The sequence below is a fragment of the Arachis hypogaea genome, chromosome 20, assembly GCF_003086295.3.
Source record: "Arachis hypogaea cultivar Tifrunner chromosome 20, arahy.Tifrunner.gnm2.J5K5, whole genome shotgun sequence".
NCBI lineage: Eukaryota > Viridiplantae > Streptophyta > Magnoliopsida > Fabales > Fabaceae > Arachis > Arachis hypogaea.
Genome location: NC_092055.1, coordinates 12,605,134 through 12,632,726, shown reverse-complemented (window position 1 = coordinate 12,632,726; position 27,593 = coordinate 12,605,134). Strand labels below are relative to the sequence as shown.

General features: G+C 31.9%; 2 protein-coding genes and 1 long non-coding RNA gene across 3 annotated transcripts; 2 read left to right on the top strand and 1 right to left on the bottom strand.

Moving 5' to 3' along the window:
- Positions 1–7,715: 7,715 nt before the first annotated feature.
- LOC112783643 (DNA N(6)-methyladenine demethylase ALKBH1A) lies at positions 7,716–10,544 on the bottom strand. Its single transcript, XM_025826677.3, has 7 exons — positions 10,349–10,544; positions 10,076–10,227; positions 9,305–9,651; positions 8,616–8,754; positions 8,432–8,498; positions 8,206–8,327; positions 7,716–7,975 (listed from the first exon to the last, which is right to left on the bottom strand). The coding sequence occupies exons 1-7, from the start codon at positions 10,453–10,455 to the stop codon at positions 7,836–7,838; spliced, it is 1,074 nt and encodes a 357-aa protein (XP_025682462.1). The 5' UTR covers positions 10,456–10,544; the 3' UTR covers positions 7,716–7,835.
- Positions 10,545–10,642: 98 nt separating this feature from the next.
- Positions 10,643–14,067, top strand: LOC112783644 (uncharacterized). The gene is made up of 5 exons (XM_025826678.3): positions 10,643–11,023; positions 11,138–11,241; positions 11,492–11,605; positions 13,271–13,354; positions 13,776–14,067. Exons 1-5 carry the CDS (start codon positions 10,795–10,797, stop codon positions 13,830–13,832), a joined length of 588 nt encoding a protein of 195 aa, XP_025682463.1. The 5' UTR covers positions 10,643–10,794; the 3' UTR covers positions 13,833–14,067.
- A 10,634-nt stretch (positions 14,068–24,701) lies between these two features.
- LOC140182594 (uncharacterized) lies at positions 24,702–26,184 on the top strand. The gene is made up of 2 exons (XR_011878507.1): positions 24,702–24,824; positions 25,284–26,184. It is a non-coding gene; the product is annotated as an uncharacterized lncRNA (long non-coding RNA).
- Positions 26,185–27,593: the final 1,409 nt, after the last annotated feature.

Below are 27,593 nucleotides of genomic sequence, written 5' to 3'. Positions count from 1 at the left end.
TTTGATATTTATCGTAATAAAATTAAATAACTAATCAGTTATAATTCATGTATTTGAATAAATAAAATAAATTATATAAAAATATTTTTAAGAATTAATCAAATCAGTTAGTTGATACAAATAATTAGTATAATTGATTTTATTTGATTTATTGAATTCAAAAAAATAAATTAGAAAATAATTGATTAAACTAATTAGTTGATATAATTAATTTATTATAATTGATTGGATTTAATAAATTAAAAAAATAAATAGGAAAACATATGAGATAATGATTTTTTTAACTAAATTAATCTGTATTTATTGTATTTAATCATTATAAGTAACAAATCATCTATACTATTATGTACCTTATAAATTAATGAATTAAAATAATTGATATAATAAATTACAATTATTTGATTGATATGAATTATAATAAATCGTGTGATATTTAAATATCTAATCAAATCAATTAGTTGATATAATTAATTTACTGTAATAAATTGTATTCAATGAATTATAAAAAATAAATTAAGAAACATGCTCAAAAGTAGTGACGGATCCAGAAATTTTAAATAGTGGAGGTAAACATATAGCATATAAAAATAATAAAAAATATTTATAAATATATCAAAATATATAAAAAATAAATAATAGAAAAATATTAAATATTAAATAATTTTTATGTAATCATTATCAATATTAATATATTGATAAATTATAATATGGTTATTAATTTATCTTTTTGTAAATTAAATATTATAATAATAATAATAATAATAATAATAATAATAATAATAATAAATAAAATTAATCAAAATATAAATAGGTTATCTTCTAATCAATAATAAAAGTGAAATATATTTTTTTAAGAATTATATACAATAAATGATATTTTAAATAAATGATATTTTTTTATGTTATATTTTTTTCAATAAATGATATCACGGGTAATTATCATTATCATATATTATTATTATTATTATTATTATTATTACTATTATTATTATTACTATTATTATTATTAAAATAATTAAAAGTATTTTTAATTGATAATTGATAAGTAGTTTAATAATGCATTAAATATTGATTTGATATAATTATAATAAAGATATATTTCTAAATTATTATAATTATGTATTATTCATTAAATATTAATTATAATATAATTATAATAAAGATATTCTTTAAAAAATAATTTAGAATAGAGAATAAGAAAGTTCATTTTGAAGGAAAAATGGAGTCACGAGAGATCGACACCTCATCTTCATTAGTTGGGGGAAAATCCAGTTTTAGTATATTAAATAGATATTTTGTTCATAACTAAAAATAAAAATATAATTATTCAGATTTAAATTTTAGAAGAATAAACGTATAAGTAACAAATAATCTATTTTATTATGCATATTATAAATTAATGAATTAAACTAACTGATATAATGAATTATAATTAATTAATTGGTATAAATTATAATAAATTATATGATATTTAAAGAAAAATAAAATGAATAAGAAGAAAATAAAAAGAAATAGAAGAGATAAAAGACTATAATAAAATAAATTGAGTGTGAGAGTTTTATTTTTTTTTTACAAATTTTATATCACATTTGTTTCAATAATAATAAATAAAAATACATCAATTTGATATCTAAGAAAAAATGATGAGATAAAATCATAACACAGTTCTACAACAAAAGCTTAAATTAAACCATGATATCATTGCACAACACAAATTGAAAATAATTTCACAATATAATATACCACACAAATAGGTAAATGACTTAAGCTTAATTACGAATTTTTTTTATTTATGCATACATGATAACACCATGGTCTATAAATGATTCATGGATAACATATCATATATTGCTCTGAATGATGAGCACGAGATTTGAAGAGTGTGTGGTGGTTTTTGTCCACGATAGTTGACTTCTTGCGACGACGCCTCATAGGAAGAAAAAAATTGTTGTAAAAGCTACCTAATGAAAGAGTAATTGGTAAATGAATGATATTTTCTTCTAGCATATATGGTCTTTTGTAGTGGTAAAATAAAAATAGAAGGAATAAAATTTTATATTTTTATATTCATAATAGAATTTGATATTTATCGTAATAAAATTAAATAACTAATCAGTTATAATTCCTGTATTTAAATAAATAAAATAAATTAAATAAAAATATTTTTAAGAATTAATCAAATCAGTTAGTTGATACAAATAATTAGTATAATTGATTTTATTTGATTTATTGAATTCAAAAAAATAAATTAGAAAATAATTGATTAAATTAATTAGTTGATATAATTTCCACGATGTTTCTCAAGTCAGGAGTCGGTTTTACATTGTATTCGGGATTGTCCAAAAGCCCAACTTGTTTGGCAAGCTTTAGGGATCTCCGATCAACCAGTAGATTTGATGAGTTGGTTCTTACATAATAGCAAACATCGCCCCTTTAGATTCTTTTCTGATCTCTGGTGGATTTGGTGTTCGAGAAATAACGAGATCTTTCATCCTCACGAGCATTGGACCACAGACAAGGTGATTGGTATGGCTTTGTCCTTAGAAAAGGAGCTCCGAAATATTTTTGAGTTGCAACGACTATCTATCCCCTCAACCATTAGTGGCTCTTGGATTCCCCCCTCAGTGGCTACCTTTAAGATTAATTGTGATGCTAGCTATCCTGGCAGTGGTGCTCGAGTTGGTTTTGCTTGTGTTAGCAGAGATTGGAAGGGAAGGTGGCAACGAGGCTGTCTGGGAACAATTGAGAGTCGTAGCATTTTGCAAGGAGAGTTGTTTGCTATTTGGAGAGGCTTTCTTTTAGCATGGGACTCGGGACAAAGAGACATTATATGTGAGACAGACTGTGTGGAGGCTTTTACTATTGTCAATAATTTACAAGATTGCTCTAGGTTTATTGATCCTTTGGTGTTAAAAATTTGAGATATCATGTCTTGGAAATGGCGTGCTGATCTTCGGTTGATCTTGAGAGATGCAAATACAGTAGCAGACATCATGGCAAAGACTGCAATGAGGACTATTTCTCCCCAAGTGTAGCTTCCATTGCCTTGGAAGGAGTTTGAGAGTAGTATTCAGCGGGATTACCTTTCTTAAGCAGTTTCTTGTTTTTTTTTCTTTCTTAGTTTTTGTTTATTTTCTTTTAAGTCACCAAAAAAAAAAAAAAAAATACCACACAAACAGGTAAATGACTTAAGTTTAATTACAAAATTTTTTTTATTTATGCATACATGATAACACCATGGTCGATAAATGCTTCACGGATAATATATCATATATTGCTCTGAATGATGAGCACGGGAGTTGAAGAGTGTGTGGTGGTTTGTGTCAACGATAGTTGACTTCTTGCGATGATGCCTCATAGGAAGAAAAAAATTGTTGTAAAAGCTACATAATGAAAAAGTAATTGGTAAATGAATGATATTTTCTTTTAGCATATATGGTCTTTTATAGTGGTAAAATAAAAATGGAAGGAATAAAATTTTATATTTTTCTATTCAGAATAGAATTTGATATTTATCGTAATAAAATTAAATAACTAATCAGTTATAATTCATGTATTTAAATAAATAAAACAAATTAAATAAAAATATTTTTAAGAATTAATCAAATCAGTTAGTTGATACAAATAATTAGTATAATTGATTGAATTAATTAGTTGATATAATTAATTTATTATAATTGATTGGATTTAATAAATTAAAAAATAATAGGAAAACATATGAGACAATGATTTTTTTAACTAAATTAATTTGCATTTATTGTATTTAATCATTATAAGTAACAAATCATGTATGCTATTATGTACCTTATAAATTAATGAATTTAAATAATTGAGATAATAAATTACAATTATTTGATTGATATGAATTATAATAAATCGTGTGATATTTAAATATCTAATCAAATCAATTAGTTGATATAATTAATTTACTGTAATAAATTGTATTCAATGAATTATAAAAAATAAATTAAGAAACACGCTCAAAAGTAGTGACGGATCCAGAAACTTTAAATAGTGGAGGTAAACATATAGCATATAAAAATAATAAAAATATTTATAAATATATCAAAATATATAAAAAATAAATAATATAAAAATATTAAATATTAAATAATTTGTATGTAATCATTATCAATATTAATATATTGATAAATAATAGTATGATTATTAATTTATCTTTCTGTAAATTAATAATAATAATAATAATAATAATAATAATCAAAATATAAATAGGTTATCTTCTAATCAATAATAAAAGTGAAATATATTTTTTTATGAATTATATACAATAAATGATATTTTAAATAAATAATTTTTTATGTTATATTTTTTTCAATAAATGATATCACAGGTAATTATTATTATTATTATTATTATTATTATTATTATTATTATTATTATTATTAAAATGATTAAAAGTATTTTTAATTGATAATTGATAAGTAGTTTAATAATGCATTAAATATTGATTTGATATAATTATAATAAAGATATGTTTCTAAATTAATATAATTATGTATTATTCATTAAATATTAATTATAATATAACTATAATAAAGATATTTTTTATAAAATAATTTAGAATAGAGAATAAGAAAGTTCATTTTGGAGGGAAAACGGAGTCACGAGAGATCGACACCTCACCTTCATTAGTTGGGGGAAAACCCAATTTTAATATATTAAGTAGATTTTGGACATAAAATAAAATATAAAAATGGTTAATTAACTTAATAAAGGGTAAAAAAGTATTTTAACAAAAATTTGAAGGTAAAATGGTAAAATAGCAACATTTCATATCTTATATACTTATAAATCTAAGGATAGTTTGTGTTCTTAACTTTTTGAACTTCTTAACATTCCTATGTAATCATTGTGAGTCTTTGAACTTTATATATCTTTCTATAAATTAACCTAGTAGTGATTTCTAGTTCTAAAAAAATTTAAGAAAAGAATATGTAAATCTATTAGATTGGTAGAGTATCCAACTTGAGTGTTATTTGAGAATGTCAATTGAATATCTAAAATTTTTAAGTTGGTGGGATATTTCAATATGAGTCATTGCTTAGTCACGAGAAAGCTTGAAAAAAGAATATCTAAGATTTTTAGGTTAGTAAAAAGTTAATTTGAGTAACTTTCTAAATCTGAGAATGTTTGAGAAAAGAACGTCTAACGTTCTTAAGTTAGTAGAGGCATCCAACTTAAATCTTTTATGAGAAGTTCAAGAGAATATCTAAAGTTCTTAGGTTATTATGAATAAGAGTCAAATTTTAGCCCGAGAAGACTTGAAAAAAAGAATATCTTTTGCACACTCATTCATATAGTAGAACTCTCATGTTACTTGAGAACTAGCCATGGGGAGTTTAGGTTGAATGAGTATACATTACGCGTGTGCACCTTTTGAACTCTTATCTCTTTGTTTTAAAGCTTTAGTTTATTTTGTGGGTTTTAGCTTTGCTTAAGATATCTCAAAAAATCTTTCAAAACCTTTCTGAAGTCACTCTAACTCTCAGAAAGTGTGTCTTTAAATCTAGGTATCTCAAATTTACTTTAAAAAACCTATACCAAGCTTTTGAATGTATGTTCTAATATTTTTTCGCTGCATACGAGTCTTAAGATTTAAAATGCTTTAAGTTCTTGTTTTAGATTTAGAAAAGTTTAGAATCACGATTTAATCTTCCTTTCTCGTGTAATTTTACCAATTTCACTAATAGTTCAGAAATGCTTTATGAGATTATGCATTTGTGATACAGTCCTTCTCATGTATCAGTTTATTCTAATTTGCTTATATAGCGTAGGAAAAGATTTAGTAATTTTTGAAACATTTAAGTAAATAGTTAGATCAAAACTAACAATTTTTAAATTTGTGTTTTTATTAATCATTAAAACTCAAACTGAAATATATAAAGCTATTATAAGAAAGGATAGTTATTGTATTTGGCACCAAAACTGGCAAAAAAGCCAAAAAGGATAAGCAGTATAGTTTGAATTCAAGCAATGACACTTTATCAAATAATACAAAATTTAGAATTCAAATTAGAAAAGGAGAGGTTTTTAGCATCATTCTTCCATCAGTGGAGCATCCTCTTTTTCTCATATCATGATTACATAGAATTTTCATTATGTTCCTTTGATGAGGAAGATAGTCTTAATATTCTTAGCTAGTTGTAGAGTGCTTTTACTTTATTGTTGTCTATCTCTTTCTATAATAGAAAAGAGAAAATATTGATATCAAGTGAGGAACCAATAAAAGCCATGGAAGGATAAAGGCAAGAGAGATATATTTGAAAAGGCTATAATAAATTTATGTTTCTTTGTAATTTGTTTGGTAGTTTGAGCATAGAAATTGAGCTCATACAATCAAATTTATTTAGGGGGTTCAAGCTTAGAGAAAGGCTTTATACTGTCGAATAGGTCTAGGCTCGAGTAGAAGCTTACACTTGTTTTTTCAACTCAAACTCAGAAGGAAGATTCTTATAGTTTAGGGTAAATGAACTAGGACAGAGAGTAATGGCAGCTTTTGTCGGTCAATTAGGTATAACTTGGATTTTGCATTCATTAGAAACTAAGGAGTAAGATTAAAATAGTTTTGGAGAAAGGAACTAGGGAATAGAGTCTTGGTAGTTTTCTACTGGTGAACTTGGGCATAATTTCATTGAAATTGGTGTATATAATCAGTTTTGATTTAATAAAAAATTCTACCATAATTTATAATTTTTTAATAAAGACTGGATGCAGACCTTATTATCTTTCGACGTTAAACCAAGATATATGATTGTGTAATCTTCTTTATGTTTCCTCTATTTTGTTAGCCTTATGCACATTATGCGAGGAAACAGAAAAATCTCCTGCATAATTCTATGTTAAAGGTTAAAAGGGGAAAAAGTCTTAAAGCTATTTTAATTCAACCCCTCTTCTCATGGTTTAACTGACTGATATCAAGAACTCACGTTCAAGGAATCAAGCTTAACATGTTGGAGTAAAAATCTATAGCCAACATAGTCTCCTATACACTAACCCAAATATAGTCCAATGGAAATAACTACTTATATTAAAAGGAGATAATAAGGTTCTTTGTTCAATATACTAATAGTTTCAGAGGAAGATTCAGAAGATAATTGAAGAAAAGAATGTCGAGATAAATGCCAAAATAATCAACATGATGCATTGCACCAAAAACTTTGAAAAGGTCCAGGTCTCGAGATGCAAAACTGCCAGAAAAATGTGGGACAAGCTTCAACCCATACATAAAGTAACAAACAAATCCGAGAAACTAGACCTAACATGTTTACGGGAGAATACGAGCTATTCTTCATAAAAGAAGAAGAAAACATATGATATGTTTGAAAGATTCTCCATAATCATTAACAAGCTAGATGGAAAAGAATTTCCCATGAGAAGAATTGGTGAGAACAATTATCTAAATAATTATTTAAATGTTTCCAAAAAGATTGGATCCAATTATGAAGTCATTCGCAAAATGCACAAGAGCGTCTGTTATGTATAAAGAAAATGTTCTTTTTGTTATTATTTGTCAAATTAATACTACGTTTTTAAAAGATTATAATAGTGTTAAAGCATAAGAAAAAGAATAACTTATTTTCACTGACTATATTTTTTTTGTTGGACCCGCTAACCTGGTCTAATTTTCTTCGTCTAAGGAAACTGGTTAAGACAAAGAATTCCAGAGACTGGGTGGTTTTCTGGACAAGACTTAATTGTCAGAATAAAGATGAAAATTAAGCCATAGTCAAAATAAATTATACAATGATACATCATTTCATTTTTCATCAGCTAATCAACCAAAATTTCACTTTGGAAGAAAAGAAATACACTACTCAAAAAACTTGTCTGATGTTGATATTGATCCTTGAAGTTTGAATGTATTTTAAGAAACAAAGATCATCTTCATGTGAAAGTTGTGCCTGAAGATGGTCTATTTCAGCATTTTTTTCATCTGTGAATATCCGTGGAACACCTGCAACACATCAAAATCAAACTGATTTCCAACTTCTGAGTCCAGAACTTCAAATGATCATACAAATTCATCTTCCACGTTATTTTTTCTAAGGGTATGTTTGGTTTGAAAGTGAAAATAAGCGGAAATTCTCATGGATACGCTTTCCGTATAATTCTACTCAAGAATATTTTCACCACATTTTTACACAAAGCAAACACTCTTAAGTATGTTTTTGCAATAAAACTTACCATGAAAGCATTCCCTTGCTTCTCCGGCCATGAGTACAACATCACCACTTCTAAGAAACATTGCCAAAGGAGGATCCTCTCTAGTTTTTCCACCCAAAAGAAATATAGCTTTGCAGCCCAAACTATGGCAACAAGATAATAAACTAATTATGATCCAAGAACAATTTCAATCCTGCTGTTGGGTTTTCTAAAGCTAAAATTTGAAAAAGAAGCAGGTATATAATACCTTAAGCTAACTATAGGCTTGCTCCAGTCTGCTTCCATGTCATCAAGGTGGCCACCCAGTGTGTCACCTGAAGTAAATATGGTATCAACTATTTTAAAATCTATTATAAAGCTTTACTACCCGCAGCCGGAGGAGTTATCATACATTGATATCTAATATAAATTAAGTTTTGCTATAAGCATACCTAAACCAAAGTAATTCACTATTGCACCTTCAGGCTGGAATTCAACACCAGCAGGCATTGCAGGTTTAGCCAATTCTTTGGCCAGATCACACAGAGCTTCAGGGATTTTGTTATGTGGGAGAGATACATCATAGTTCCGCTGCACACAAAATAATCACTGGATGATTTTCCTGGACATAAGATGTGATGTGCACAAGTTGAAATTATAATTCCCAAAAAAGACTCATTACAAATTCAGGTGATGCAGCCATAAGAAACATAGCCTACATAGTTTGACAACTAAGTAACTCGTTAGAACAGCTTCTACTGGCAACTCAAATATAATATTATTCTAAGCAAACTTTCACCAAAAAAGAATTGAGGCACTGTCAGTAACTCGCAAGCTAGTCTTCACAACCAATTATCTTTTCTCATTCACAACCAGAAAATCAATTCCTTGGTAGTTAAAAACCTATGTATGCTAAGAAGCAGATCAACCATGGCCATTTATCATATAACTATTTCTCAAAATCAAAATCAAAATATTACATTACACTTACTAGGTATGAATATATAGTATTCCAAGCCCAAAATAAGTTAGCACATCAATTCCCATAACTAAGGATCTAGCTGTTCTGGAGAGACATGCAGCTGTGAAACACTTACATAGTCGTATAAGTTTTATTGGTAATTTGTGAATCAAAACGTACTCTGGACCAATTGAATTGTAGGCCAAGGGTGCTCCATCTCAGCTTCCGCAGCAAAGCAGAAGCAGGAACAGATTTTCCCTTCCTTAATAGCTCTTCCTTTTCTGTTACGAACTTCCACCTCTTACCATCTTGATAATCGCAATCAGGACCTAGCTTAGGTGAACCATCGGGAGAGTACTCTTCTACCAGAACCTTCCCTTCTTTTGCTTCATCAAATAGATTGTGTATAGGACCATAGATCGCATTGTGATTTGTTCTATTAGGTGGCTGTGGGAAATCAATCAAACTCTCCCTTATCAAACTGCATTGTTTCTCTATGCTCAACGCCCCAGGAATAAAATAAAAACCTACAAAACACAACAATCACTACCACATTCTGTTTAGCTCATTGCTTAGTTCTTACTTACACAAGTCATCGAGTTAGTTACAAATGCGCCACGATTATTCCCTCCATTTCAAAATACATATCTCTTTGCACAGATTGATACGTCCATAATCAATGTATTCAGAACTTTAGATGCAAGTTGTATCTATACATTGATTTTCTTTAATGTATACGGAAGGAGTAGTTTACTTGGATTACTGCATTTATAATTTTCCAATTGAACACACATTATGCTGAGATGATTGGTTGGTTGGATGGTTAGTTAGTTAGTTAGTTATTTGAGCCACCAAGTTAGTAACAAATTCTGATGCAAGAAGTTTTCAAGTTAGTTACGCATCACCAACCAAAAAAAAAAAAAAAAAAAAACAAAATTGATGAATGAATACCTGGGCGATTTTGCAAGGAGAACACAGGGGAGCTGAACTTGTCGTGAATGACATTAACAAACGGAGGAAGCTCGCCGTTTCGATCGTGGCATTCTAAAATTGAACGGAAGTCAAGAACTTCCGTCAAGTCCACCGGTTTGGGTTTTTTCTTCCTGCGCCAAGAGAGGAAAACGTTCCAGTTATCAACACAACAGTGTAACCAACACTGCAACTAACTAATTGCGTTCAACTAACACAAAAGAAAAATAAAATAAAATAAGATAATTAAGTTACTTTTTGTTCTTGGAAGCATTGGTATCGTAGTAGAGCTTGTAATTCTTCTCCGCTCTTCTGAAAGCGGTCCGCTCCGAATCTTCCCTGTTATTCTCGGATCCGTACATCGGCGGAAAAAAAAAAGGATCCTAATTGCGAGAAATTGTTAGTGTTAGGGTTCTGAACGTAAAGCGAAATTTACAGAAAAATTAAAAAGACAAAAAGTAAGGTAATTACTGTTATTTAACTAGATGTGAAAAGCCGATAATACCCTTGAAAATTTCCATTATTCCATAGTGCCGGTGAACTTGACAAGGGCATTCTCGACCATACAATTTGGTTCTTATCAGTTATCACAAAAATCCTGGTCTCCTTTTTTTTTTTCCAAGGCAAACAGAAAGATAGGCAAGTATAAATTGGAACTGAAGGAAGAAACAAAGGAACAGATATAACAACAGAAAGAGAAAATGGCGTGCAGGTTTATGCTTCGTTCAGCTTTACTTGTGGAACCTTACCAATTGGAACATCTTCGTGGTTTCAATTCCAAGAACAGAGGAACTTTGCGATTCAGAACCGTTAGGGCTCAACGGTTTCACAGAGGAAGAACTCTTTGTTGCTCTCACAACGAAACGTCGTCGTCTTCGTCTCAGGACGATCAGGGTCCGCCTCAAGAAGCTGTTCTAAAAGCCATTTCAGGTAATCTCTCTATTTCTTTTTTTTTTCTTTTAATTTTCTATTTCTCTAAAATTTTATTTTATTGTTTTAAAATAAAAGTTGAAATTAAATTTTTGTGTTTGGTTTTGGTTGTAGAGGTGTCGAAGACAGAAGGGAGGGTTGGTCAAACTACGAACATGGTTATTGGAGGCACTGTGACTGATGATTCTACGAATGAGTGGCTCACTTTGGACCAGAAGGTAAAAAAAAATGGATTTTTTTTTTTTTGTATTTTATAGCTTGTTGTGTTCATCATCATGCAAAAACCGTGTGTCAGTTGGGTTTGTAGTTTGCAAATTGTGGTATGATGCAGTAGCGAAAAGAGATTTTTTTTTTGTTCCAGTGCCATAACTAATGGTTTGAGACTGAATAATTATGTAACTCAACGTGATTAAACTTGTTAGAGTTTCAAAATGTTTGTGTTGTGGGTGATGATTTGCTGCGGCGCAGGTGAACTCGTACCCAACTGTTCGAGGATTTACTGCAATAGGAACCGGAGGGGAGGACTTCGTGCAATCAATGGTTGTTGCCGTGGAATCTGTAATCCAACAGCCCATTCCTGAGGTAAGCAGCACTGTATTTCTCAAAATTTGGAGGTTAAAAAAAAATTTCTAGTTTTATTCATTAATCTATCTTCAATTTTTTAAACCTTTTGCTTCAATTTATTTACTTGTGTAACTTGATGTATTCTTGAACTGTGTATTATTGGTGGAGAACATAGTTTTATTTTCGTTGCTTATAAATTATCATTACAAGGTGAACGATACCTTCTGTTAGATCATCAGCTGAAAGAAATAAATTCCCCGAAAAGAAAAAAATTGAAAAAAAAAAATCACAATGCCCACAATGCAGTAAATTGTCGGTCCTACTTGTGTTCAATGCTGTGAGATTTTGCTAGCTAGCGCTGTACTAATGCTATATAATACATTCCTTCACTTTCTTAGTAGACAATCAACATGTTTGCTAGTAAATTTAGAAGTCCAGTGAATGATGTTTGATTTGCATAGTTTGATAGTGGTGGTTCTAACCCTAGTGGTTCTAACCCTATATAATTTTTTTCCTCTCTTTCTATTTATACTTACCAAACAAGATAAGACAATTTTATTTTATGGGGACATCTGTGAAAATACTTACGTTTGGGAAGAGAAGGATTCAAACAATAGTGCTGTAGTGCTCTTTCTATGGGATTGAAGCCTCAACCACTAGGCTACCTTGGTTTTGTTAAGCAAGATTGCCCATTATCTATATATATGGTTGTTCATAATTCTGTAGCTCCTTCCCAGATAGATAAGGAGGGTCTTGCTGAATTGTTGGTGCAATGGAAGGTTTCCTTCTGTTGTGATGCTGCTGCAACATTTCCCAGACTGTCACCTTGAGCAGAAGGTGAAAGCTGTGGGAGTGGGAGGGAGTAATGGTAGAGGGGTATATTTTTTCGTGTCTCTGTAAGGAAAGGCATCAATAGGAATAGCTGGATGAATAGCTTTGGCCCAGGTTAGACATGTAGCTGTTTGTTACTTGAGTTGAGGTTGAGAAAGTTAGTTCGTTGTGTAGGAGTTCTATAGATAGCAAGAGAAAAAATGTTGAATGTGTCATTTGGTTGTGCCTCAGAATTGCAGAAAACTTGGAGGATCTTTTGAATATTCCCCTGGGTTGCATTGTGGATTGTATTCTGTCTGGTTTATCAAACACATTGGCATAGCAACCCTAATAATAATCCACACATTTTTTGACTCTCTAATTTTCCATCTTCCAAATTAATGTCCGAGGTTCTGCTGTCTCAAGATAAGCAAATTTATAGGCTAGCCTTGAATTCTTTTACAGCTTACTTGTATTTCAAGTTAATTGGGACTAGATTACCAATGGATGATTATTTGCGACCTGCTATGTTTAAAATACGTAATACAGTAATATTCTGAGAATTAGATCTTTGAAAAAATAAAGTTGATAATGTGATATGTGTCACTGGTTTGTGGCGTGCTTGCGATGAATTTGCTTGCTTTTTATATAAACCTAAGTTCCTGCAAAATGGACTGACTCTTGAGGTGTTTACAGCATAATTGTGTAGCGTATTATACCTTAAGCATTTGAATGGATTTGCTTCAAGACTTTCACTACATCAGTAGTCTAGAAGATTTCATGATTTAATTGTGAAATGTCATCAATGCATTACATACACAATTTCACTTGTGGTTGAGGTTCACCTCAAGAATTTCAACATATTTGTGACAGGGACGAGTGAAGCAGAAGTTATCTGCTAGGGGCAAATATGTATCCGTAAATATCGGGCCTATCCAAGTTGTTTCTAGTGAACAGGTATATCCCCTTTTTAGACAAGTCTTTTTGAATTAAACTTTCTAAATTATTTTAACTCAAGGATTCCTTAATTGTTTCTCCATACTAACAATCAAGTAAATCTTTGATTCCCACTGAGGCTTTAGCCAGTGGTATCAAACTCAAGCCGCAATTGGTTTCCACCTACCCCAATCCCAGTACCCACTTTCCCATTCCCGTTATCACAGACGTCCGAGTTTGCAGTTGCGAGTTGGGATCTTCGAAATAAAGGGATGGAAGAAAATGAATTGACAAGTGAAATCCATTTTACTCTTCAAGTCATTCCCTTCTCTTGAAGATCCTGACTCGCAGACATACCCGGCACAATGCCCAACAAATCCCTATCCCTTTTAAAAATGAAAAAAGAGAGGGAAAAACCTTGATCTGTTTGTTGCATTTTCAGGTCCAAGCTGTATATAATGCCATGAGGAGAGATGACAGAATGAAATATTTTTTGTAAGCTGTCATATTCTGTATATAATGCAATGTTTTCAAGGGATGTATGGCGCCTGGCCTGCTTCCTACCACATGGCTGATTTTGTTAGTAGATCCATGGTATCATTGTAATCAGATGTAAATCATGATGAAAATTGGATCTCTTGTGCATTTTTCTGGATCTGTAACTTAGTATATGATGATTTGTTAACCATTAGTCATAAGATAAAAATATTATATGACATTTGTTTCATTTTCTAGTCTTGATTGCTGCTTCTTTGCAAACTAGTTGGGTTTTTTTATTAATGAATTGTTTACCTCATAATGTGCAAGAAAGAATTGGAAAGGGACAGTGATATATGAAAAAATTCAGACTCAATGAGGTGTCAGTGTCTACTTTTAGTAGTGTGAGCCGCCGACGGCATTGTTCTTACTATCTTTACTGTGACCAGTGGCTACTACTAGTAGAAACGTTACTGTAAATTGAAAACTAATTAACATTTGTAAAATTACTTTTATTTGGCTTAAATAGATCTAGGAATTTGCTAATAAGTGTGTTGTTCAGAGTTTTTTTTTTTTTTTTTTTTAATAAAGTTTGTATTGGAAATAGGGCTGGAAGTGAGTCAAGCCGAGCTCATGAGCTAGTTCGAGCTCGACTCGTTAACAGCTCGATAAGCTAAGCTCGTGAGCTGGTGAGCCAAGCTTGAGCCTGAAATTGAGCTCATAAATTAAATGAGCCGAGCTTGAGCTTGGATAAGTTTAACTCATTAGCTCGTGAGCTGGCTCGATTATATATATATAACAATCTTAATTATTTAATATTTATATTTATTTTTTACATATAATTTTAATATAGGACATAAATAATAAATTTATAATTTATTGATAGATAAACAATATATAAAATTGATCTTTTCAAATATTTTTAAAAATATATAAGTTATAATTTATTGATATAAAATTATAGATTATGTATCTATGTTTCTCTTATTTGAGCCAGCTCGTGAGCTCGAGCCAGCTCGTGAGCTTTTGGTGAGCCGAGCTTGAGCTTAAGAAATAAGCTCAATTGTTAATGAGTCGAGCCGTGAGCCAAGCTCAATTTTCGTGAGCCGAGCTTGAGCTTGGTCTAGCTCGGCTCAGCTCAGCTCACTTCCAGCCCTAATTGAAAATTTAAATATTTGGAGATTTTAATGTATTTATTGTATATTTAATGAAGAAAAAGTTTTGAAATTTTCTAAAATAATTTTAACATGCATTCTTAAGGCATTTGTCAGTATTTTTTTTTTATTTTATTAAACTAACATAAGCAAATTACAAGTGTCCAAAATTCATAGATATTTAAGGGTTGAACATTTAAGATTTTTATTTTATTTAATTACCTTTGTATCATATTATTAGTTTTCGCTTTTTCAAATTATAACATGTAAATAGTAATGGTATATAAATAATAGAAATCAGTTATCAATCATTTATGGTATAAGAACATGTAGGGTTTGAAATGAGTCAAGTTAGTTCATAAGCTAATTTAAACTCGATTCGTTAATAGTTCGATAAGTTGAACTCGTGAGCTGGTGAGCCAAACTTGAGTTTGGAATTGAGCTCATAAATTAAATGAGTCAAGCTTGAGTGTGAATAAGCTCAACTCATTAGTTCGTGAGCTGACTTAATTTTATGTTGTATGTATGTATGTATTTAATTTATACTTTTAATATAATATATATGCATATGAAATAGTAACATATAATTATATATATTATTGATCTTAATTATTTAAAATTTTATATTTATTTTTTATATATAATTTTGATGTAGGATATAAATAAAAAAATATATAATTTATTGATAGATAGATAATACATAAAATTAATCTTTTAAAATATTTTAAAAATATATGTTATAATTTATTGATATAGAATTATAGATTATGTTCCTATTATTTGAGCCAGCTCGTAAGCTCGAGTCAGCTCGTGAGCTTTCGGTGAGTCGAACTTGAATTTAAGAAATATGATCGATTGTTAATAAGTCAAGTCGTGAGTCAAGCTCAATTTTATTTAGTCGAGGTTGAGCTTGGTCTAGCTTGACTCAATTCGACTTACTTCCAGCCCTAAGAACATGGTAATAGATTCATATTCTCAACAATTAATTTATAATCAAATTTTATAAATAATATAACCAAATTTGATTCACATTTATAATTATAATCCAAATAAAATAACTACATGGAATGATCTAGTGACTAGCTCACTAATTCACTTAAACAAATATAATATAAAAAACCAAAAAAAATAATATGAATAAAAATATAAAAAAAATATATAAAAGCAACCATCAAACAACAATAAGTATTTTTCTCATATTTATTATTATTATTATTATTATTATTATTATTATTATTATTATTATTATGTCTAAAAACGTATCTCACTGAGAATTATCAAGTGATTTTTTTTCAATTATTTTTATCAACTTATAATAATAATAATTTTTTTAACATAATAAGTAGAACAATTCTATCAATACAGCAAAAAACACTTCTATAAATGTATGTATAAAAATACAATTTAAGCCATGGTCCAATATGATACCATGGTCTGAAATTGTTAACCCAATCTCTTTAGAATCAAGGAGGCCCAACCATGTGAGTTCTGATAGGAGCATCGATTTACCTGAACTACGTAGGACATGGGTTCTATGATCCGTGTCCGACCCGATTTGCATGACAACTAAGACCTTATTAGACACCATTTTATATATAAACCCACAGCTCATCCACAACTATAATGTGGGGGAACTCTCTGAAAATTAGGGGAAATTTTGTCCAATACTGTAAGTAGAGAGACATAAGAATGGTGGCCAAATCATGACCTCCCTGTATGAATATCCCATCAAACTCAACTATCTCTTAATCCTAATTCACGTAAGCCTGCCTAAAACTCTTGCTAACTTAAACATAATAGTCCTTTACAGGTATCCCCCACCGTCATTCAGAGTTCACGCGAAGCCATATTCCAACCACTTTGCCTAATCTCCTACTTCTTTTCCAAGCCCAATCCACTCACAATCTATTTCAAGTATGCCTCCATCCCCATTTATTCGAGGGGCGGGTCTTCGTCCTCGTGGAGATTTTGTGGCTCCTCGTTAGCCTTTCTATTGCAGATAATCCCGGCGGGTATTTGCAGGTGCGAATTTTTTTTCGGTCCCTAAATTCCTCTCCAATACGTTGTATATGTATGAATATTATTCATATCATGGTTTTGAAGTTTCCTGAACTAAGAATTAAACATATGCGAATTGAAGTGAATTTATGATTAATCATGATGGTCATTTTCCAACTTTCAATTATTTTAGACAATACTCATTACTCCATAAGAAGTCTCGAGCTCGAAAATGTATGATGTAACATGTTCCTGCGTGATAGGCCTCAGATGGTGTATAAACTCATCCTGTCCAAGGTTGGGCTTGCCTTCGCCTGATACGGATGAGGTATGCGTCGACTTCAAGAGGATGGTGGGCACCTGTAAAGGTACTCCGACGCTCAAGTTAGTAAGAATAGAAAATGAGTATAATACAATTTAGAGTGAATAGCGTACCTTTTACGTAGTTAAGATTTTGTATTTATAGAATGTTACTTGACATTGGGATTTTTGCCAGTAAAGAATTTTATAAAAACAGTCGCGTTGTAGATATAGTCTCTAAACCAACAGAAATCCCTTCGTACAAACGTTGTGGTTGTCACAAGTAACAAACCCCTAAATAAATTGATAACTGAAGTATTCAAACCTCGGGTCGTCTTCTCAAGGAATTGCAGGGAGGTGTTCTTATTATTGGTTATGAGTTGTAAATTGGGGTTTTGGATCAAGGTAAAAAGTATGTTGAATGACAAGTAAAATAAAATAATAATAACTGTAAAATAAACTCTTAGCAAGGTAGAAGAACTGGAAGTCCTATCTTGGTTATCCTTATCAATTGTGATGAGAATGGATTTTTCTCCCACTTTGTTAACCTCTAACTATGAAGGTAAGTTAAGTGGACGAATTAATTCGAATCCTCAAGTCCCAGTCTTTTCTTGGGAAAAGTTAGAGTTATTGGATCTCGAAGTAATTCTTGAAGAATTCCAATTTTCAATCAACAATGAGTTTGACAACTCAAGAGTTACCAATGACTCAACCAAAGCCAAAAGGGAAAAATCCAAATTATTTATATAAATAAAAGAAAGCAATCATAAGTCTGAAATACCTCAAAATATATTAAATAGAAAATCAATCTAAACATAGAGAGTCATAAACAAAATTGAGAAAAGAAATAAAAGAACATTGAACCTCGGATTGAGAATCACTCCTAAAACTAAGAGAAGTCCTAAATCCTAATCCTAAGAGAGATGAGAGAACCCCTCTCTCTAAAAACTACATCTACTCCTAAAATTGTGAATGTGAAAGCCTCTTTTTTGAATGGATGCATTCCCCCACTTTATAGCCTCTAATCTGTGTTTTCTGGGCCGCAAACTGGGTCAGAAACAGCGCAAAATTCGCTGGTTGCGAATTCAAACACGCTGATTTTCGTCACTGTGACGCGGCCGCATGAAGCACGCGGTCGCGTCACCTAGCGTCAGGGAAACTATGGTATATTATATATCAAATCGAAGCCCCGGACGTTAGCTTTCCAACGCAACTGGAACCGTGTCATTTGGACCTTTGTAGCTAAAGTTATAGCTGTTTGAGTGCGAAGAGGTCAGGCTGGACAGCTTAGCAATTTCTCCAATTTCTTGTATTCCTTCCACTTTTGCATGCTTCCTTTCTATCCTCTGAGTCATTCCTGCCCTGTAATCTCTGAAATCACTTCACACACATATCAAGTCATCTAATGGTAATAAGAGAGGATTTAAACATATGGAACTTAAGGCCAAAGAAGCATGTTTTCAATCAAAGCACATAATTAGGAAGGAAAATGTAAAACCATGCAAATAGTATGAATAAGTGGGTAAATAGTTGATAAAATCTACTCAATTGAGTATAAGATAAACCATAAAATAATGGTTTATCATTACTCTTCAGACTGGTGGAGATCTTTTCTTGATCTTTCAGTAACCAACCTTAGTCTGTTTCTGAGTGGGTTGTTAAGGGCGAGATTTTCTCTAACTGAGGATAGCAAGGTGAACCATGGTTGGAAATGTTCTTGGCTGGATTGGATAGGGTTGCGGAGCAAACTAAGTTTATTGCTCCTGCTGTAGATTTTGTCATTATGGACCCGTGCAGAATTCTTCTGAACGGAGGACTTGTAGATGATGATATAGAATAGGAGGGTGGAGATGAGGATATGGCTACTCTATAATAGTTTATTTGTTTTAAGAATTATATGTTTTTTGTTTGGACAATGTGGTATGGTCATGTTTTGCTGATGATGAACTGACTACTCAACTTTAAAGAATGAACTTGTTTAAATTATATATTGTGCTTTTGTGTTGATTTGATATGTGTATGTTTATGTGATCATGGTAGGATCGGTTAGGGATGATGATTGAACATTGTGAAATGGATAATTGAGTAAATATCGCTGAATTGTAATTTGTGAATTGAGGATTGTTTTATTGATGAGACCAAGAGCTATGTCTTGGGTGACGTTAGGATTGATGAACAGAGATAGTGAAATTTGTGCTATTTGTGATTTGCATAATAACCATCTTATACATCGGTTAGTGATTTTGAATTTGAATAATTGTAGCAAAGTATCACTTGCGTTAGTCGTATTTGGGTTTGAGTAACCGATTTTAATGGTCAGTTATTAGATATAATGGAAGGTGATAGATAGCTTGGCCTTTTAAATGTTTGAAAACTGGAGTATAGTTCAGTTTTGATTAGTTAATTAAGTCATTTGTTGTGATTTGAATATTGTTTCTAATCGATCACTGGACTAGTAGATGTCTTTAGATATTTGTTTGGATTGTGGAGAATATTTGTTTGTGGATAGTATTTGAAATTGCCAATCAGATAATAAAGAAGCACTAGTTTAGTAAAAGTTGCGGTTTGCTTGAGAGTTGAATTACAATTCGGTGAAGAACACTGAGTTTGAATTATGGATTAGGATATCCCTTGGGTAAGCCTAAGCAGTTGACTTAAAATCGATTGACGGATTATTCATTTTTTGGGATTTGACCATTCAAATTGTAAGTTTGTTTTGGTATAAGAAAAATCGGTTACGAATAACTCAGTAACATGAGCGTTTTATAAGGAAGTATATCTCAACAAAGGGTATGGTGGATTGAATTACATGTATGTGGTTCTTGAATATTCGTGGACGGAATGATTAATTTTGATTGATTGTGTATTGGATGATTTATAAATCAATTGGAGATAGTGATGAATGAGAATAATAGAAAAAACTGAAAGTAAAAGAGTAAAGATATTTCATTAATGAAAAAGAGCACATCACCATGTTTCAACTTATGAACTTAGCTATGATACATCTTTAAAGAAAAGATATTCCATGTACTCATTAGGGTACTATCGCAAAATGTATGCATTTTGTCTGATGAGCTTTGAATGTTATGTTGTAGTTCCATACTATAGCTATTTTCTTAGCTCGTGTGATGTATCTCGGATGTCCTTGAACTTATTTTCATCATCTGTATAAGTTAGTCTTATGTATCTAATTTAGAGTTGAGTTCTATTAGGAGGTTGAAACTTTTCGAGTTATAGTCTACATGGCGGTACTGTTGCTGAGGTTGATTTGGTGGGTTTGTCGTAAAGTGTATGCTATAGCACTACCCAGCTTCCTCTAGTCGGCATGTACTGTTATAACTGTGTTATCTTATATAGAAGACTTGACACAGAAATGTATAGTGAAAACAATACATTAGATGCATTTAAAGAAGGTCAACCTTATTAGAAGCTATGATATATTGAAATTTGAAATAAAAGATTGACATGAGTAAGCTAGATTACACGTACATATTGTTTTATCGTGATAAAAATGAGTTATTAATGTGATATGTTGAGGTTATTTGCCTTTTACTTTTCTTCCAAGTTAATTTAAAATTTTCCTCTTTGTATTGAGCATTGTAAATACGTATTTTGAATTCGTTTGTTAAACCAAAAGCTAGACCCTCTTATTCCAAGAGAAAATAAAAAAAAAATACAAATAGGATAGCATGAACTAGTAGTGAGGAATCAAAATGCAGTTGAAGAACAAAATAGTAATTACAAGCAATAACAACGTAAATAACGAGAGGAATTCATTGTAACTTGACTTAAATTGTTTGGATCATATGTAATTTTATTCTTGATTATATATCAAAAATAATAAAATCAACTTCGTTATTTGATCAAATGTAACGACCCAATTTCTGACAGGTCTGGATCACTGCCAGTCATCAGGTGTCACTTCCTAGTAATCCTATAAAACTCTAGACTCGATAATATTTACTATATATGAGCCTTTCGTACTAACGGAATTGTGTATGTTAGCTTATTTTTATCATATGCTTTTCTCAATAAACCCGTTAGCAGCAACCAAAAAATCATCAGAGATATACAATATAAAATAAATACCAAACTAACAACAAAATTAAATTAGCAATAAGATTACAGAAAACTCTCATGCATATATACATCTCAAGTTAGTTCACACAAACTTGACATACTTATATATATATATATATAGAGAGAGAGAGAGAGAGACGTATATACAATTGAAAACTTCCCAAATACCTGGTTCATATAGAAAACCCCTAAGCTGGTACCCAAATTAACAAAAGAAAAGAAAATATCAAGTCCTATCCCTAAAAAATGCTACAAAGGTGGGGGAAAGAAACATCTAAGGAACAAAGACCATCTATCTTACATTCTTTCTACCTTCGGAGCATAAGTCAGCAAACATCGTCTCAAGACTAGTCTCAAGCATCTCCTGTAGGGTCCGAAAACACATGCTCCTCTGGTACCTCTTTGAATAGAACTCCAGTGGCGGCTCAAGTCGAAATCCTCCATTTATGGGTAAAAGGGAAAAGGAAGGGATGAGAACCTATATGGTTCCCAATAAGGTGACATCGTAAAAACACATCTCTCTTGTGAAATCTAGAGTTCTGGATCTATCGTAACAACTCGCTTGCTAAGTCTCTCGGCTACTTTCGTATCGCGGGCTCTAACATAACTCTTTCTTGGCATCTTCCTTTGGGGTTAATGCCGCTCTTTATGCTATTCTCTATGACTGTTATTCCTAGTTTTACTATCTTATTCTAAGCTTTGGAGAAATTTTAAATCATATAATTTTAAAAATACAGACAAGAATCAGAAAATAGAAAATTAACAAGAAATAGATAGCACATAACAGAAAGAATGAACAGTAAATAATCACAATCAAATGTGCAAACAATTTATGATGCATGCCTATTCCTAGTGCAGGCCATGAGCTCATGCGTCGGTTGTCCGAATATGGTTTCTTTACTGTGTCAGTCAGGCACATTGATATCATCATGGGCGAACCCATGTCAGTTAGGATACCTTGGCATCACGGTTACCATGTCAGTTAGGCCAAATCACAATAATGTTGCTCACATTTCTATGTGCATCACAGTAAGAAACGGGTTATCAGTTAGGCGAACATTTCCGCATTAACAACCTTAGACTATCAGTCAGGCGGGCACTTCCGCATTAGCAGTTTGCACAAAGGCCTAGTCAAACAAATAATTCTCAATTATCTTTTTCATTCAGGCTATCAGTTAGGTGGACATTCTCGCATTAGCAATCTTAGGCTATCAGTCAGGCGGGCACTTCTACATTAGTAATTTGGCACACAGGTTCAATCAAACAATTGATTCTTATAAATAATTATCCGTTTTTAATTATCTCATTGATTCTTGGTTTCTTATTTTCTTTCTTTCATCATGCCATTGCATCACCTTATAAATACACATACCTCCGCATCACCACATAACTAAGCATACATCCGCATCACCATATTACTAAACATACATCTGCATCACCTTTTAACTGTAAACCTTTCTAGGGACAACTTATATTCTTACTCATTTTTATGACTTGTCTATTTAATAATTAATATAACAAACGGACTCAGATTTATGAAAACTTTATGTCCACATATTCGTATCTAACTTAAGTTTCATTTGGTTTAAGTTTCAGAGCATTCTTATTTCCAAAATAAAAGTTATGCATATTCTATTTTGAGAGGATTCTATTAGGTTAACCGGTGAATCGGTTAACTTCCAAAGTGATGAAGGTGTTTAGCTAGAGGCTTAAGGAATAATGTGAAAGTGGTGGTGAAGATTGGAAGAACTCTCTTCTCTTTCTCGGTTTACTCTAACTCTCAGACTCCTCTCTTTCTCTATCTCCCTTCTCATTTTTTCTTCTTTTTTTGTTCTCACTTAATAATAGCATGGCTTATATGAAGAATGATCTGATGATAAAGGGTTGGGTGGTCAAAAAGAGGTGTGGTTCGGTGACAATAATCAAGGGAAGGCACACTTGTCTAATTGCATGTGTTCCTTCATTAATTGCTTTCTAATGATTCATCATTCTTGGCTAATATGTGGAGGAGGTTCAGCCAGCAAGAAGAGAAGAGAGAGTGTGGTTAATTGTGGTTAAGTGGCTAATCTAGAGAGAGTGATTTAGTTAAAGAAAAATTGGTTCGATTTAAGTTCGGTTAGATTTTAATTAAGCTAGGTATTTTGGTTCTTTATTTTTCTTCTAGATAATCTTTCTAGTGGCTTCATGAATTTAGATTGAAGATAGCTTTCTTGAAGGTTTAGCCAAATTTCCAAAGAGAGGAAAGAAAATGGTTCAATAATTAAACCGTAAGATTATCATTTTCAAATTGTATCGGTTTAAACAACCGGCAACTGAGAAATCATCAGCAGAGAGTATCTTATTCTGAATAAAATTTAGAATGTTTTACTAAGCTAATTCGGTCAAGATAAGCTAGTAGTAAAGATTCCATAGATGAATTTAACTCGACGGTTAAATTCATCGTTATCGATACGGTTTTTGGCTTAAGACACATTTTTATCTCTCACGGTATATCTTTTCTTTTCACTTATCAAGTCTAAATCCGCCTTATTATTTTATGATGAGATGATTCTCAGATATTTATCGAACTTCTCATCACAGAATTTCTGAAAATAACTCTGTGGAGAATCGGAATGTTACATCAAACGCTTGTATAATTATGCTAATTTAGAATTTCAAATGAAAACATGGAAGTCGGGTATGCATTATATGCAACTAAAATTGTATACCATAAGATGATGTTACTAGAGAATTTGTAAGGACTTGTTCTCTTTGTTGATAACCTTGGAGTAACTACTACCGCGGTCATTATTTTTGAGGTGTGATCGTCATCGCTGTCACCATTACCAGGACCATAGTTATCAAATCTGGCCGGACCAACCGGTTCGATCGGAAAACCGGTGAACTGGACCTTAGACCGGTCCGGATTGACATTTTAATCGGGCAAGCATACGAACCGGTCAAACTTGGAAAATATAATCAAACCCGGCCTAAACCTAGGATCGAACCGGACCGGTTGGCCCGCTGATGTCAGCACGCGCATCACTCAAATTTCAAAAAATTGGAGGATATGCTAAGCGCTGGGTTCAAACTTGAGTCCTTGAAGTTATAAAGGACCCTGCAACCACTAGACCCATGGTTCTGAAAACCAGACCGGACCGATCGGTCAAACCGGTTCAACTGGAAACTGGCAATGCAAGCGGTTCGGTCCTCCTTCTATAACCGCTCGAGAGAAAACTGGCAAAAAACTTTCGAATCAGCCAAGAACCGGCCGGTTGGGCCGGACCGATAACCGGCCGGTTCCCCCAAAACGACGCCGTTTTTTAACTTGTTTAAAAAAAAAAAAAAGAAAACCCGATCCAGAGACCAGAACCCCCCCTCCCATTCAGCCATTCATTCATCTGAAGCGAAGGAACCCTATCCCTCTGAAGTAAAGGAACCCCGAACCCTAGCCCTCATCGTCGCCGCCGTCCTCAGCACCGCCGCTTCTTCCTTGAACCCAGGTGAGTGCTCCTCATCTTCATCTTCTTTGAATTTCTTCTTCAATTTTTGTTCCATATTTCTTCAATTCTTCTAGGGTCTTGGCTTGAAGTTTGGTTCTTTAATTCTTCTTCTTCGGTCTTCCGTCTTCGTTCTCGTTCTTTGGTCTTCTTTGTATGTATGGTTCTGATTACTGTGGAAATTCCGAAATTTGTATGTATGGATTGGTTGCTAATGCTGGAAAGTGGAAACTGTTACTCTGTTTTAGTGTTTTGTTGTTTTTGTATGTATATATGGATTGCTAATGCTGGAAATTTGTTTTAGTGTTTTGCTATTTTTGTAACTGTTACTCTGTTTTAGTCCAGAACACCTAATATGCTGGAAACTTACTATGTTATGTAACTGTTACTCTGTTTTAGTGTTTTGTTATTTTATTAATGCTGGAAACTTACTCTGTTTTACGATATTGTTGAATACTGTAGGCTGAATTTGGGTTCTGGCTCTACTGTGCTATTGCTGCTTTGTGTTTTTGTAAAATTTGTAGATGATTATTTGATTATTCAGCTCAGGGTTGTGTGTTTTGTGTTTTTTGTGTTTTAGATTACATAGAAAAAAACCAATTACTTGAAACACTTGTACACAAACATGCCTAGAAAAAACAATTGCAATATTGAACAAATTGTTGTTGTGTTATGTAATTTTGTGACTTAATTATGCTCAGATTTTGTGACAAAATCTCTCCTACTCACCCCTTTTGTCCTCATCAGAATGCATAACATGTTGCCTGTACATAGTGTTTTTAGTCCTCTAACCTGAGTGCCTAGCTTTGGAACTGGTTCCCTAAATAGAGTATTTGGTGATTAATTTGTATGTGTGGAATTCGAGCCACCTTGTACCACTCCTTCCCACTATTTGGTTTAAAAGTCTTGGAGTCAGCAAAGGGCATTCTTGGACACAAAGTTGATTAAGGGTGGAAGGAAGTTCTTCATCAGGCAAGGAATAAAGGACATCACAGCAATGAATTTCAAGTGTATGAAGAGCATTCAGATATTGGAACCTCTGTAGTTTAGCTTCTTGAGACACTTCAATGTGCTTATGCGCAGTGAGCTTATATTGGGAGGAAGTATCATGTCCTCTGAAAATGAATCCACCATCGGCATGATTTCTGAATCAAAATCCCAACTCTCTCAGCGAATTGAATTGAATCAACCAGGCTTTCCTCTTCTTTTTCTTTTAGTTGATTCTTAATTTTTCTAATAGATGTAACTTTCTGAATCAAGTGGATCAGATCATGTACCTTTTTTATTTGGGATATTTTAGGAGATGCATTAGAAGAGCTATTTTGTTATTATGTTTGCTATAATAATATTCACATGTTGTGTATGCTTGTGATTGTTCGGTGTTTACATTTTCTTTCCAAATCACTTGCTGTGGTTGTTCTTTGATGTAAGGCTTTGTATTTGTGTTTGTATTTGTGTGTGTGAGAATATGTGATAATGTTGAATGCTATTGCATCTAATAGGAGTTCTTGGAATGTCCTCATCTTTGGTCCTTTATAATTTATTTATTATTTTATTTTAAAACGATTTTTCTGGTTGGACCACCGGTTAAACCGATTGACCAATGAACCAGTGAACCAGTGACTAGAGCGGTTTGATGACCGGTCCGATTTTCAGAACCTTGACTAGACCAAGTTTGTTCTTTGTAATATATTGTCTTTTTTATAAATATATTACTAACTATTAGACATATTCTAATTAATAACTTTATGTATTAACTCTTTTGGTCATGCAAATTTAAGATATTTTTTATCTCTTTATTCTAATAAATAGCATTCATATTAATTTAATTTATGTTTTATTTTATATTTACTCTTTCTTAAATTAATTATTTTTTAATGATATATAATTATTAAAATAAACATTAAACTTTGTTAAATATCTATAAATTAAAAAAGATAAGCAAAAACTTTTCATTAATCATAACATATTTTTGTTATTGATAATTATATGACATCTATTAGTATTAATATTTTTTAACATATATTTGAATAATGTAATAGATACTAATTGATTAATGAATTAGAAAAAAAGTTAATTTAATATAGAAAATTAAATTTTATACAATTATTTAATTATGACCGGGTCAACCGGTTTAACCTGTGATGCACCGGTTGAACCAGCGACCCAATGATCTAGTAATTTGGCCGGGTTGATTGTTGGTTCGGTTCTGATAACTATGACTAGGACTCTTCTGGCCCTGCTAATCATCTCATCTGTTTTGGTTCAAAAGTTCAGTTATCTTCTAAATTTTTGCTTTCAACAATTCATTGATAACTAATAGTTCGGTTGTAGTGGGAGGAGGAGAAGGTGAATTGCTTTGCTTTTTCGCCATTGATTATAACCTGCAAAAAAGGATAAATAATCAGATCGAAAAAATGATAGTGGACTTAAGTAAACTCAGTCCCACGGTGGGTGCCAAATATTCTTGCGTGGTAGACCTTGAATGGTATATAGCTCGTTCTGTCCAAGGTTGGGCTTGCCTTCGCCTCAGACAGATGAGGTATACGTCGACTTCAAGAGGAACGGGAGTGGCAGACACTTGCAAAGGCACTCCGACACTCAAGTTAGTAAGAGTAAAAAATGAGTATAATGTAATTTAGAGTGAATAGTAATACCTTTTAAATAGTTAGAGTTTTATATTTATAAAGTGTTACTCTTCAGAATGGTTGAGATCTTTTTCTGGTCTTTTGGTAACCAACCTTCGTCTGCTTTTGAGTGGGTTATTAAGGA